The 14,180-nt window shown below is 45.9% G+C and overlaps 1 protein-coding gene across 1 annotated transcript in view; it reads left to right on the forward strand.

Annotated features, from left to right (window-relative positions):
• The first annotated feature begins 529 nt into the window (after positions 1 to 529).
• The window catches only part of DOCK7 (dedicator of cytokinesis 7), a 104,013-nt gene continuing 90,362 nt past the window's right edge, over positions 530 to 14,180 (forward strand). Inside the window, 2 exon segments of the mRNA XM_009884009.1 lie at positions 530 to 608; positions 4,589 to 4,725. Of these exon segments, the coding sequence (XP_009882311.1) occupies positions 530 to 608; positions 4,589 to 4,725 (216 nt within the window).

The following is a 14,180-nucleotide window of genomic DNA, read 5'->3' on the forward strand; positions in this document are numbered from 1 at the left end:
ATAGATGGCATTTGTTATGGACAAACAGCTTTTGGAACTGGAGGAGGAGAAGGCAAGTGTATTATCAGCTTTAGGGAAACTGTGAACCTCTGTGATGAAGCAGTGAGAAAGCAATCCTAAAAGTAGTCAGCTGAGGTGTTTTCTCAATAGCAAAATACTCATTTAATTCTACGAAGCCCCGGTCAGGCCTTATCTGGAGTGAGTGAGCAGGATGAAACAGTGTTAAAAGGTGTGATTGCCAACTGGAACAAATGGGGAGAAGAGCCATCAGGGTGATCAGGGGAGCAGAAAGCCTGTTGCAGGATCTGACCTTGCTTAGCTTTGCAGAAGGAAGGCTGGGAGGGGATCCGACTAATTTTTGCGAATACCTTGCAAGTAGGAAGGAGTGGGAGGAGGGCTATTGAACCTGACTGATGGTGTTGGCACAAACCCAAATGGGCATAGATTACCCATAAATACACTTGGTGATCAGATTACAGTAGAAGATGGTTTCCAAATGTCAGAAGCATGATGCTTTCCAGTGGGGGAAATGGTGTTCCATAGATTTGTGAATGTGGTGACACAGAAAGGTAGCCAACGAGAGCTGTGGATTAGACTGCAGGCGTGGAGTAAGTAGTAGTAAGCTTGCAGACTCCACTCAGGAATTTCGAGGTTTAGACAGTAGCCAGATGCTTCACGTGGGGAGAGGTTTGATTGGTATTTGCGAAAGCTCGAGAGGTAGGACCACTAAGACTTGAAAGTAATGATGGTGTCTTTGTTGAACCCGTTGGAGGTTGTTCAGTTCTGACTTTCTGTGTGCTTCAGGGCAATTTTTAATATCCAGTGGGGTTATTAATGGGGCAGCAACATGGAACTGCCACTGATGTACAGCACATGGTCAGAGGCTGTGCTGATCAGTGCCACCCTTCTGTTTTACTGTGTTTCTCCCCCTATTGCATCAAATGACCTTTCAGCGGGGTTGATGTCAGGCAGTGTAATAGCATCCATGCAAACTCATAGCGCCCCTAAGCAGTGCTATAATTGCAGCTGAGCTTGCTTCCGCTTCAAGTTGGGGTGAAGTGCAATCATAGCTGGACCTAAGGGTGTATTGACAGGCTGTGCTCCAAATACAGCTCCCAGCCGCTGCAGAGCCGCCAACACGCAGAAGAAGAAAGGACTGAGAACCCCTCTGGAATCTACCACAGTGCATGTCTCAGGTTCATAAGGAGCCACCGCAGGCAGGAGAAGCGGCGCTGAGTAACGTGGCTAGGCATCAGCTGTGGTTTCACAGCTGAGGACGGGTTTCCTCCTCTGGCTATACTTTCCATCTGGAAACAATGTATGTCTTGAAAACGGGGAAAGATTTTTAGTTTTTCCTGTGTTCTGCTGCATGGTGAAATGTGGTTTCTGATTTTTCCTGCCAGCCACGCGGTGAAGGGCTCTCTTCTGCGTATCGTCAGGAATTACGCAAAACACGCAACGAGTAAGAGATTGGGTTTAAAGCAGAGATCGTCTGCAACCCCAGGGGCAAGCTTTTAAATCTTGTCAGCCACAGATGCGTAGTGTTTTCCATGCCAAGCAGCCATTTTAATACGTTCCAAATTTTCCTATAAACGCTAGCAGCACGCGTGGTTTGTTCTTGTGTGTGTGCGTGTCTGTGAGTGTATGCGTGCGCATGGTGGGAGCAGGGAAGATGGTTTTTCCAAGGGCAATCGGACAGCCTGAATGTTGTCCATCGCCAGCAGGAGCTGTTTGGTCTGCTTTCAGAAGCCACCCTCCAGAAGTGAAAACATAGTCTCCCTTGGATAAAGGCAAACATGAAGCAAATAACTTCTTGCAGCCAGAATACATAAAACTTTTTTGTTTTCCTTCTGCAGTCCACTTTTTTAACAGACAAAATAATGCTTCCTCTAGCTAATCTTACTCCCATCCTCTGGCCTGAGGAAACATCTGCTCTCCATGGTAAGCTTGGTTGTCCCACCTAGTTCCCTTTTAGAGTTCTCTTCTCTTCCACTGACATCAGTTGCCTCCACCTGCCCCCATTCCTGCCCACCAGTGTTCACTGCCACAGCAGCCCCGCAGCTAGGAGCCCACCCTGATGTCAAGGTTTTGCTCAGGGGAGGTTTAACCATCTTTACTTGACAGGGTTTTGGCAGCTCGTGCACCTTGCTGATACGCACCGCGTTCCCTTGAGTGAGATCAGGAGTGAGTCTGTTAGCCATGACGCTGTTCCCGCACAGATCGCTGATACGGCAGAAAAAAAATCACCCTGGCCAGTCCCGTGTCCTTGCAGCCTCTTCATCTATGTTATGCACTGGTTGTTTTCTTTTTGGAGCTGGGACTTTGTTCTGGGAGACAGAGCAGACCGCAGTGCTGTGGTGAATGACAGTTGGGAGCAGGTTTGTCACTAGTAAATTGGTCAGTGACTCCTGGAGAAGAGCACTGTCATGTTGGTGAGGTCCTGTAGACCAGGGCTAGTCAGCAGCTGTTCAGCAAAATGTTTTTTTCCTGGAAAGAGTCTGGGCTTGTGGTTTGCTTTTGAAACAAAACCATTTCCATACTCAAAAACGTGGCTGTCCCAGCTCTGCTGCCGAGGTGAGCTGCAGCTCCATTACAAGATGGAGCACTGTGGGTGGTTGTGTTGGGGCTTGACCCGTGGCTGTTTGTTAAGACAGTCTGACTATTGGCATTTCCCTCTCTGATGTGATCTTCCTTTGCTGAGATGTTCCCTTGGTGGGTTTCCCTTAGTGTTGTGTTTTCAGGCTTACCAGTGACAACGTGACTTATTGGGGAAAATAGAAAGCCCCAGGGGGGCACAGTGTGGATTTTACCCTCCAGGCATGGAAGGGCCGATCTGTGTTTTTCCTTCCTGGTAAGAAAAGTGGCCCAGTGGTGGGATTTCACAGAATTCACAGAATTCACAGAATGATTAGGGTTGGAAGGGACCTCTGGAGATCATCTAGTCCAACCCTCCTGCCAGAGCAGGGTCACCTACAGCACGTTACACAGGACAGCGTCCAGGCGGGTTTTGAATGTCTCCAGAGTGGGAGACTCCACCACCTCTCTGGGCAGCCTGTTCCAGTGCTCCACTACCCTCAAAGTAAAGAAGTTCCTTCTCATGTTAAGATGGAACTTCCTATGTTCAAGTTTATGCCCATTACCCCTCGTCCTATCACTGGGCGCCACTGAAAAAAGACTGCTCCCATCCCCCTGGCATCCTCCCATTAAGTATTTGTATGTATTAATAAGATCCCCCCTCAATCTTCTTTTCTCTAGACTAAAGAGACCCAAGTCCCTCAGCCTTTCCTCATAAGAAAGGTGCTCCAGTCCCCTAATCATCTTTGTTGCCCTTTGCTGGACCCTCTCCAGCAGTTCCCTGTCTTTCTTGAACTGGGGAGCCCAGAACTGGACACAGTACTCCAGATGCGGTCTCACCAGGGCAGAGTAGAGGGGGAGGATGACCTCCCTCGACCTGCTGGCCACACTCTTCTTGATGCACCCCAGGATGCCATTCGCCTTCTTGGCCGCCAGGGCACATTGCTGGCTCATGGTCATCCTGTTGTCCACCAGGACTCCCAGGTCCCTCTCCACAGAGCTGCTCTCCAGGAGGTCAGCCCCCAACCTGTACTGGTGCATGGGGTTATTCCTCCCCAGGTGCAGTACCCTACACTTACCCTTGTTGAACTTCATAAGGTTTCTTTCTGCCCAACTCTCCAGCCTGGCGAGGTCACTCTGTAAGGCAGCACAGCCTTCTGGCGTGTCAGCCACTCCTCCCAGTTTTGTGTCATCAGCAAACTTGCTGATGGTACACTCTATCCCTTCATCCAGATCATTGATGAATATGTTGAACAAAACTGGGCCCAGTACTGACCCCTGAGGGACACCACTTGTTACTAACCTCCAACTAGACTCTGCACCACATTTGTCTCTGGCAGAGACCATAAGGCATTGTGCCCCGCTAGCCAGTACATCACGTGTCCCCTCTGCTAGTCACCATAGTCCCACCACTATCTTTCCTACGTGAAAGAGGAAACAGTGCTTTGTTCTGACCTGGTCGGTTGTGTCCCGTGTGCCGTTCCCTGGACGTTTCAACCCACCCTGCGAGGGACTGCTTTTCTGCCCCTGAGCTGGGTGTTGAAGGGGTTGGATATTGGGTGGAAAGTGGGCTGCAGGTTCTCATCTCTGTGACTGCAAAAAGCGAAAATAGGTAAGGGATGAAAAAGAGAGAGCAGAGTACAGGAGCAGATGTGTGACCAGGCTTGGAACTGCTGAGGGGTGCGGAGAGCACTGGAGGAGAGCTTTCCTTGGTAGGAACTGGAAAGAGCCTGCTGGGAGCAAGTTTATTTGTGCTCAGTGTCACATGCATTTTATTGCCACAGACGCGCACAAAAGAGCAGTTCACAAAAGGAAAAAAAATGTAATTGCTGTTAAGAACACGTATATGCAGCCTTGCGAGAATTTTGTGGTTCTCTGGGAATTTAATATTCCAGGTCTGTTCTCACCGGCCGGTGACACTCTTATTCCAACCAGCGCACTAAATATTTGGTTTCATTCCAACAGCAGTGTAAAGCATGTTTGATATATCATTTTCATTGTAATTCTTTTGCAGAGATAATGATGTTTTCCCTGTCTCATTTCAGAACTGTAGCTGCTGAAGTCAGGAAGCAGATCTCAGGGCAGTATGGAGGGTCTCCCCAGCTTCTCAAAAACCTCAATATTGGAGGCAGCGTCTCTCATCATACAACTGTAAGTAATGCTTGGAACATGGAAGACTGAAGAAGATGTGCATAGTTATTTTGATTACCACTTGGAAAGAAATTGCAGTGCTGACAGGTTGTTGACCTAAGCAGCCCTGATAACACTGAGGAAAATAATTCCATGCAAAACCTGCTAATTTTGGAGGTCTCTATCTTGTAAACCAGTTGGTGTGGTTGACAATTTGTGTTTCTGCAGAGTCTTTGTAGGGCAAGGGGCTCCCTTGACCAGGTCAGGTGTTAGTTGTTTTATCCCAGGATTGCCTGGACTGGGCAATGAATTCCACCTGTATGTGTGGTTCTCTCCATGAAGAGCTCTTTGCAAGCTAGTGCACTTGTAGCTGTTGTCTTGTTTCTTTTCACTCTTGAGAGTGGGACCACAGCAGCTCGTCTACTCTTCAGAGGTATTTTAAATGTTATTGTGAAAGTTGAATGTGGTTACTCCTCAGGAATGTGTATTTACTTACAAGTTTACGGTCTACTTCCAAGAGCAGCTCAAATGTGTAGGCCATGTTGCCAGAATCTTGCTCTCTGAACTCAGATTTTCTTGCGTGGCCTACCAGTAACCTTCCAAATTTATTCAGTGTGGTGGTAAAAATTTCAAGAGTTCAGCAACTGGAACTGCGTTTTTGGAAGTGTTCCTTTGATTTGGGTTGTTGCTTCGGGTCATAGCAGTTTCTTTTGCAGCAGTCAACTTAGAAAACAAATATTATCGCATCTTGTTTTCTTCAAAGAGGGTTGATTAGGTCAGGCAGCGCTGGAAATATGCCCTGAATTTGATAGTCTGTACAAGCGTTGTGAGTTTGCAAGAATTCTCCTGTTTTGGAGTAGGGTCCTGTAGAGTTTCCCCAGTTTATGTACCGCTCTGCGCCCAACCTAATGCGGTCAAGCATTCTCATACAGAGCACAAACGCATTCTTGCAGCTAGTATCATCTCAAAAGCCATCTCCAAGACTAAGTTGACCTCTAGCTTAGAAGAATGACTACGCCGCAGGCTGAAAGTTCATCTTTAAGGAGATCTGACTGTGCCAGAGTCCCTGGGGATTGAAGAGGGCTGGAATTCCTGTCATCTCCCTCTGCATCAGCTGTGTGAGTAGAAGGAGAGCAGAGGGCTGGCTTTGTCAGCTGTGTGCCCAGCCTTAATGGTGAGTGAGCACGAAGGAGGAGGGGTTAATGAGAGCGGTGTGGCCAGGGCTAATGCTTTATTGCAGCAGCGCTCTGTAGGGGTGTTGAATGATAAAGCAAAGCCCTGACTTGGCAGTTCCGGATGGTCTTTTGCATAATCCAGTATTAGGGAATAGGGAGGGACCCCTGCTATTCGCGGCGTATGCTGGATGGAGCACTCAGGGTCTTTGAATCCCCTTCCCTGCAGCAATGGATAGCTGAGGAATAGACGCCTACTTTTGAAGAATCCATTGGATGCTCATCCCACAAGCTCCTGTGCCTCACTTGTCTCACACGTGGTTTCATCTTGGAACAAGTCGGCTGAATTACCTTTCTGCTCCCTGTTGCTTTCATATAGCAAGATCTCGTCTGCGTACCTCTCCAAGCTGTTCCTCAGCCAGCCATATTTTTGATCACTGTTTTTCCTTGTATCACCTCCTTTTGCTCTGAATTGTCTCTTCTGCTTTTTCTTCCTATTTCTAAGGTTTTTCCATTCTGCCATCATCACAGTGTGCACGCTCAATGCTTCAGTCTTGTTGATCTTCACATCTAATTCTTAATTCAGGATCAGATTTGTTGGTCACAGTATCGTCAGCCCTGTCTTCAGTTCTGGTATCTCTCTGTTGTGTTTTCTAGTAAATATATGCAAGAGTCTATAAAAACCCTGGAAAAGGTCATGCTAACTGGAAGCAGACTTTGAGCCTTTCCTATCAAACTGCATTGTGTGATGGTTGATGTGATAAGCTCCTAGTTTGTCATATTAGATTCTGGGCTGAGCAGAGATGCTCTTCAGAAGCATGTTTAACATGGAGCAGTAGTTTGTAGGAGATTGTCTGTAGGAAAAGTATATTTAGTTAAGTCATGAGTCTATGTCCTGAGGCTGCATAATATGACAGCGGTTTGCTTGTACTGAATTTTGGGTTAATTTCTCTCCCTTAGGCATCTGTCAGAATCGGCTGTGCCTGCCTGTCCTGGTTTGATAACAAACATTATGCAGAGAGAAAGCATTACTGCTGTGAAGCTGAAATAGCTGTTTGCTCTGGAAAAGTTCAGAAGTTTGTGTGTCGTTACACTTTTACAGAGAATAAATAGAAGGCCCTGAATCTGCATGGCAGTTTTGTGTAGCCATACTGGTTTGAAAGCCTAGAGTAGGGCACATAATGTGGGTTTAAATAGGAAGTTTATGCTAAAATGTATGGATATATTAATAATGCCGTGTGGTTGAGTTTCATGCGAGTATCTTCACGATGGCAGCAAGTTGCACTGTTGAGCGTGCAGCGTGGAACTGGAGGAATTTAATGATGATGATGGTCTCTTCTATCCAGTGCACCTTGCTCATCGTGTTGAGCACTTCCACAGATGGTTATGATCCAGATAAGGTCCGCACTGATTCTCTGTTGACAGTTGCCAACAGTAGCTGCTTAGGGTAATTCGTCTGAGAGCCTTAGCGCACGCAGTCTGATGGAGACATTTTTTACGGAGAAATGCGTGCTTTTGTGAATGTGGGGCCCTCAGCACTCTGCTTGCTTCAGCCTTTTGTGTCTTGTTGACTGAAGCCGGTGCAGGGACTTTTCACACCCGACAGACTTGCATGTGGTTGAACCTAAGGTAAATGCAAAAACCTGTCAGCTGAATTTTAGCAAGTCTCTTCCCTTTTGCTTCACGAGCAGCAGACAAAATGCTGCCAAAACTGTTTCTAATTTAGTATCTGGTAGAGCTGGGGAGAAGACACTGCTTTCAAATGACTGTACAGGAGCTTGTGGTTTATTAGTGTCAGCCTCCACCCTTCTGCCACTTTAGGAGCAGCTGATTTTAATTGCACATTTCTCAAACCACCAATACAGGTCCAAAGCCTTCAGAGGCTTTTCCTGTATAACTTAACGTGCTGAATTGGGACTCCTCGCAGGGTGCAGTCCTTGCAGCACTGAGCTTTTATTTTTGAAATCCAGAACAGAAGGCACTGACAGGTTGTTATTGAGAAATAGGAGCTGTTAAGGTCGTAGGGTTAGATGAAGGAGATTTTAATTTTTGAAGTTGCTTTTGCAAGTCTCTCAAATCCACTGGTAAATCGAGTGTGTGTTTGCTCCTTGCTGTCGGCGTCTGGGTTGTAAACCGTGTGCTGTGCTCATCTTCGGTGCATCAAGAGGTTCCATATTCCCTCGTGGGAGATGGGGCTTCTCGCCACCAAACTCGCTGATTGAATGCACTGAAAGCAGAGAGCTTGCGCTTCCCTTCAAAGAATTCCCCAGCATCTTGCAGGATGGGGTATTTGCTTTGTTTATTTGATGAACTGGACTGTTTACTATGGGCTATTATAGTCCCTGGTGACTAACCACTTTCTTTTCTTTCCAAGTTTATTTTTTCTGTTGAGCAACTCCTTGTGCTACGGTGCTTGTTAACTCTGTCTGCTCACCCTCTGTTGCACCGGCATTTCTGCTCGTTGCTGGATGCTGCAGTGTGGCAGAGACCCCATTCCTCTCTCTGGATTTCTGCACTAGCTTTACCTGGACGAAGTGGATTGTGCATTGTCAGAGGTTGGCATGAGTTACCTGAAGGGACCCAAAGCTTTCTCTGAGTCGGGGTGCGAATGCCTCGCTTTGCTGTTTAATGGCTGCTTGTTACGCTGCTTTGGTGGAGGAAGAGCAGAGTTTTGGTTTGTATCTGCAAATGGACTCGTAGTCTGTTTTTTCCCCTCTGTGTGCTGTCCTTTATGAGGGCAAATGATGTTATCAAAGGACAGAAAATAATCACTAGGTATCTGGACCTCTCTTCAATTGTAGCCCAGCTGTTTCTGTGTTTTGTTCTACATTCAGCAACTTTTGTTGCTCAATGATATTTACATTTTTCAGATTATATAAAGACTTATAAAATCTTGGATTTCTGAGTACTTCACTTTTGAGTGCCAAAGATAGTCCTTGAAATGTTTTTCGTTGTTGTCCAAAACTTGACTATTTTTTTTTTCCTAAGAAAAGAAATTTTTCTTAATTTTTTAAAAAAATCTTTAGAGGTATATTTTAATTAGAAGAGCAGCGTTTCACAGAACTTGCAAACAAGCAGAATGGAGGTATACTCAGTTGTTTTACAGAAAAATCACAGCTGTTTCCAAAGGATCAGGGGTAATATATCCTGTCTGTCGGTGTATGTTACGGCATAGTTGAATGTTAGTATGAGGAGGAACACTGTTATAAGAGATGCTAATTAGTCTGGGAATAAAGGGGTCTGGATTCTTGGACATGATGTGATCCGACCATGTCTGCTCTCAGCGCTCCATTTTCTGGATGGAAAATAAAGGTGCTGACATTTACATGTCTTTGTAAAGCAGGGCCGGGTTTATGGGCATTATCTGGGCTAATTGAGGCTTTGTCTTGGATTTATTGGATGTCAGACTTTGGTTGTGTATTCAAAGATAGTATCTAATTATTCAATAAGAGAATATAGGTTCCTTTGTATATTTTCATTGTTTATTTTAGCATCATTTAAAAGGAGAAGAAAAGATAATTTGTGCAAATGAATGGAAAACACTGCAAGGGAAAACACGACAGTATCCTATGTAGCATAGAAAAGGACGTTTTGAAGTGTTCAGAGCCAAGTAATTTTATCACCAAAATCACTTAAATGAAAAGGAAAATGAGCCAAGTCTTAATGCTCTCTCAAAGCTGATTAAGGCTTAATAGTGACTTCCATTATATGTATTTCCTGGAGGTTTCGCCCTGCCTTGCTGAATGGTCGGTCCTCATCAGACAGGGGAGGATGGGAGAGGCATCCACATCCTCTTCCCTGCCTCCTCCCGTTAGGGATTACTCACGGTTGACTCTGCGCTGGTGCAGGCGCTCTCTTTAGTAAATTAAAACTGCTACATACTGTTTCTGAAATCAGTAGCGAGTCCTGTTGCAGAGGTCACGGGCGTTTTATGTGTTAAGCTGGTTAGTCTGGTGTCTCGTGAAGGGTTGTTGAGTCTCCTTTGTCTGCAACAACTTAAACAGTTTAGCAGAGAGAACTAATCTTAACTAAATGTTATTATACCAAGTAAATTCGGTTACTTAAATGAAGCATTCGTGACAGGCCTGTTAATAAATACTCAGAATCTAAAAAATGCCAGTAAGTCCTATTCTTTGTTTATTAGTTAGTTGTGACACATCTTTTTCAGGAATAAAATGCATAAACAAACTGATGTTTAGTGGAAATGCTGCTAATATCCTAAACTGCAAAAAAATTCTTAATATTGGATGCGAATTGCAACGTAAAAATTTTCAGTCCGAGTCCCCGTTGGTCTGCTTGCGGTCTTTCACGCTCGTGCTGCCATGGTCCCAGCAAGCAGCAGAGGATTGGAAGACCGGTGCATCACGATGCTAAATCACAGCTGCTTTCTCCTCGTCCGCTTGCCTCTGAAGGCTCAGGAGAGCAGGCGCAGCGTGCTTTAGTACCGGCTGTGAGAGCGCACGAAGGAGGAAACCTATGTCAGAGGACACGTGAGCATCTGGGGTGTAGGTGCGCTGCTGCAGTAGTTCCTCTGTATGTACACACTTGCAGTCTTTTGCAGTCATAATGCAGCTTAAATGCATTCTTAGCCTTTTCGGTGCTAAGGTAGTCTGAGTGAGACTCACATCTCTATTATCTGGGCTAGCAGGGTTGGGTGGATGCCCCCAGGCTTTGCACCGGCCTGGCCAATGCTGTCACCGTGCAGGGACACGCGCGTGGCTCTGCACAGCCGGCTGGGAACAGCGGGCAAGGAGACTGGAGGTCCCCCGTGGTCCCCAGAGCGTCGGTCGATGGGCTGAGCCTTCCTCCGTGATGGCCGTGCCGCTGCAGGGGCTCGTTGCTGGTGTCTCCAGGCAGGGCTGCTCAGGTGCAGAGAGCCGGGACATCGGGACTGTCTGTGCCCGAAGGTGGCTCGGACCTGCGTGGTTTGTTAGGTGAAGCTTTGCTCCCCGCGAATGTGGCAGAGGCAGTAATTTCTTCACCTGGGCATGGATACAAACCACTTCAGCTGTCCTCTTGTGCCGCTCCTGAGCTAAACAGCAGAGGCAGCTCGACGTGACGCCAGCTCTGGCGTCTTTGCGTGTCTCCTGGTTAATCCGTACGTTGGATAAATTGTCCACTGGTAATTGAGACGTGACTGTGCCAGGTATTTTCCTCTCAGAAGGAGACGTGCATTCGTGGTTACCACGATTCAGCTTGCACAGTTCAGAGCCACCACGGTTTGCCTGAGTGAACCCTAAGGGTCTGGAGGGATCCATCTCCCCTGATCTGATGTAGTGTTTCTGCCAAAACTGGGAAGTCTGTGATTTTTCTGCAGTCTCTAGTCAAACTGTTTGGCTTTTTCATTTCTTTAATAATGGGAGCTTTGATGTTTTCATTGTCTCAGGCTCTGCGCTCTCAGTTTTGGTGCAGTTTATCAGAAGGTAGCTCTTTCAGATCAGTCTCCGCACTTGTGTTTTCTGTATCAAAGTCTTCATGTTTTTCAAATACTCTCGGTGAAATTACATGATTCTTAGTCATCAAAGAAGATACTGTCTTTCTTCTTACCGGTCCTTGGAGGCATAACTTGTGTCTTTCAGGGTTTGGTAAGAAATTGCTTTAGTATTCCCAGATAACTAATTAATCTCTGGTTAATATTAATATTTCTATACCCAAATGGCTTTTTACATTAGCAACCAGTTATAATAGCAAATAACCCAGCAATATTTGTACATCAAACATCTCACTGGTTTTCTGACTGGCTGTTACTTATTACATGTAGGGTCCTTCTTTAGGTAGGTATATTTACAAAGATTTCCTTTCATTAGAGGCTTTTTTCCATTTCAAGGATTGTGATATTACATGAATTTGACGCACATTGCAGATCATCGGGCTTGTTTGTAAAAAGAATCCAGAACTTAATGCTAAATATTTTGAGATCTTAAAAATCTTCAGACAATTTCTAAAACAATTTTTGTCTTAACAGAGAGTGCTTACAGAAGTTTTTGAGGCACGTTTAAAATTTGAAATGAAGGACTTTTATCAGCTGTTTTCTGTAGTAATTACGTCTTTCAAAACACCGTGCAAAAGTAATAAGAGCTAGAGCAAAGCAGGAGATAGGAACTGCATTCCAGAGGCAGTACGCATGTATGTGGAGGTAATGACTGCACTTTGTGGCTGGGGAGGTGCCATCCTTGTTGAGGGTTGGTAGCAGTCTGTGGTTGATGAAAAGCAGAGATTGCCTAGGAATCTCCTTGGTTCACTTGAGTATTTTCATGCATTATAAATGCAGCCAAAAAATTGAAAGCACGAGTTCTCTGTGCTCAGCAGTCATCAGGGTTATGAAATGAGGGGTATGGGTTTTCTGAAGTGCGGTAGTGGCAGTAGAGGACTATGTGATTCTTAGAATTTAGATCCAGTGACGACCGTTTTTGGAGTAAGTGTTTAGGTGAAAGAAAATGTTGTTTATGGAAGTAAAACATGTTTTTTAATTACTTGAACATCGTCGGTGGTTACTATTAAGAGGTTTCAGAACCTCTTAGAGTGACTATGGCCTCTAGTTCATGCTTAAAAATAAATTTGATGCCTCTGTTTAGCAAACATATTTCTTTAAACCATTGCCTTCTTTAGCTTGCCTGAATTTTTGGGGTGTTTTTTTAAAGTATGTTATGTTTCCTGTGTTCTCAGATTTATCTGTCCTTCCTACAGTACCTCAGGTTTGCCTCCTGTTGCAGTTCCCTGAGATACCAGTGTCCCTTTAAGGGTGCTGGGGATTTTGCCACAGCAAGAACAGGCCATCTGCATTCCTGAATGCTCTAGAAGGGAAGTGCCTGTTTACCCTGGAGACCTAGCGATAGCTGAGAGAAGGCTGGCGCTCAGCTTTGAAATGTTAATCTGCTGCTTCAGTCCTTCCAAGATTTTGCCCAGGGAGGCAGTGGGTGGGAAGTTGGTATTAATTTAGAATTTGAAGCTTTGGTGCAATCTGTTACAGTTTTAGCACATTATAAATTGTTTAATATTTAAGGAGGTATTGAAGTTAAGATGGAACTTTGTCCTACTTTCAAAATTGGCAAGAAATAGCACCCTGATTTTGAAGAAGCACTTAGCCACGAAGTAAAAATAGTAGTCAGGATCCTCCCTGTGATGTGGAGCTCTGCAAGGTTAATTTTGCAAGGTCCCTTATCATATCCTTGCAGGGAATTTTGCTCCCACACAGGAGGCAGGAGGTATAACCTTCTAGTCTTTGCCATTGTCATTTTGCCAGGGCCCCAAATTGTACTGTGATCCTCACAGAGAGTGGGTCTCTGCCCTTGGGAATTATGCATCTTATTTTAGATAAAATGAAAATTGGTCTTGGATTGAGCAACTTGGGTTCAAATCCTTGTTCTTCCAGATGCATCCTGCCAAGCCATCACGTCATAACCATTTCAAATGCCGTTGTGGCTCCCCGTGAGAATAAGCATCTCGGGAGGGCAGAGGTGAGGGAGGCAGAAGGAAGTGCGAGGGACACAGTGCTTTTGACGGCTGTGCTGACATGTGCTATCTGGAAGAGTCTGCCAAATCTTAGCTGGGATCAGTGTGTTGCTTAGAGTGTGTCCCACAAGACTACACTGTGATGCTCAGTATGACAAATATGAATTAGACAACAAAATTCTGGAACAGGACCTAGAAATATCCCTTCTGCCTGGCTGTTCAATCAACCCGGCTGTGCGTGTAGGGGAGGGATAGGTTAAAGTCCTTCAGGTAAAAATCCGAATGCCCGTGGACGTCAGGGCACACAGCAGTGATATGCACAGGACTTCTTCTGTGCTTCAGTCAGCGTCTGGGAGATGGAGATAATGACTGTCCCTTTTTCTGCCCTAGTTGCTACTGTGATCCCTTGCTGAGGCTCTGCACAGTGCCCAGGAGAGCAGACCTTTAGTCTTTAGGTACTCGCGTAGGTGTAATTGGTTCAGTAAGGCAGCAAACTGGAGGGGGAGGCTGTTCAGGCAAGGGCGCCTAATGATGGCTAATTAAATGGCATGCTAATTAAATACTTATCCTTTGGTCATTTCTTGAGCATGATGGAAAAGTGCGTCTGTGGCAAGTATCCCCGTTGCCTTCGTTAGTGGGGCAGCCCTGCAGCTGTTTGAATCGCCTTGCCCTGCACACTTCTGCTTGCTGAGCTCCCTCTGAGCGCGGCTCCTGCCTTCCCCGGCAGTTGTACAGGGGCAGCACCGCCGCTCGGCAAAACCCTGGTCGCTGGGACAGGCGAGAAGTCCTGCTTGGCAGAGGGGTCTGCTCCCTGCACGAGGGAGATGGTTGCAGTCGTCTCTTCTCAGGAAT

Source organism: Charadrius vociferus, unplaced genomic scaffold (genome assembly GCF_000708025.1).
Source record: "Charadrius vociferus isolate BGI_N301 unplaced genomic scaffold, ASM70802v2 scaffold423, whole genome shotgun sequence".
Taxonomy (NCBI): Eukaryota; Metazoa; Chordata; class Aves; order Charadriiformes; family Charadriidae; genus Charadrius; species Charadrius vociferus.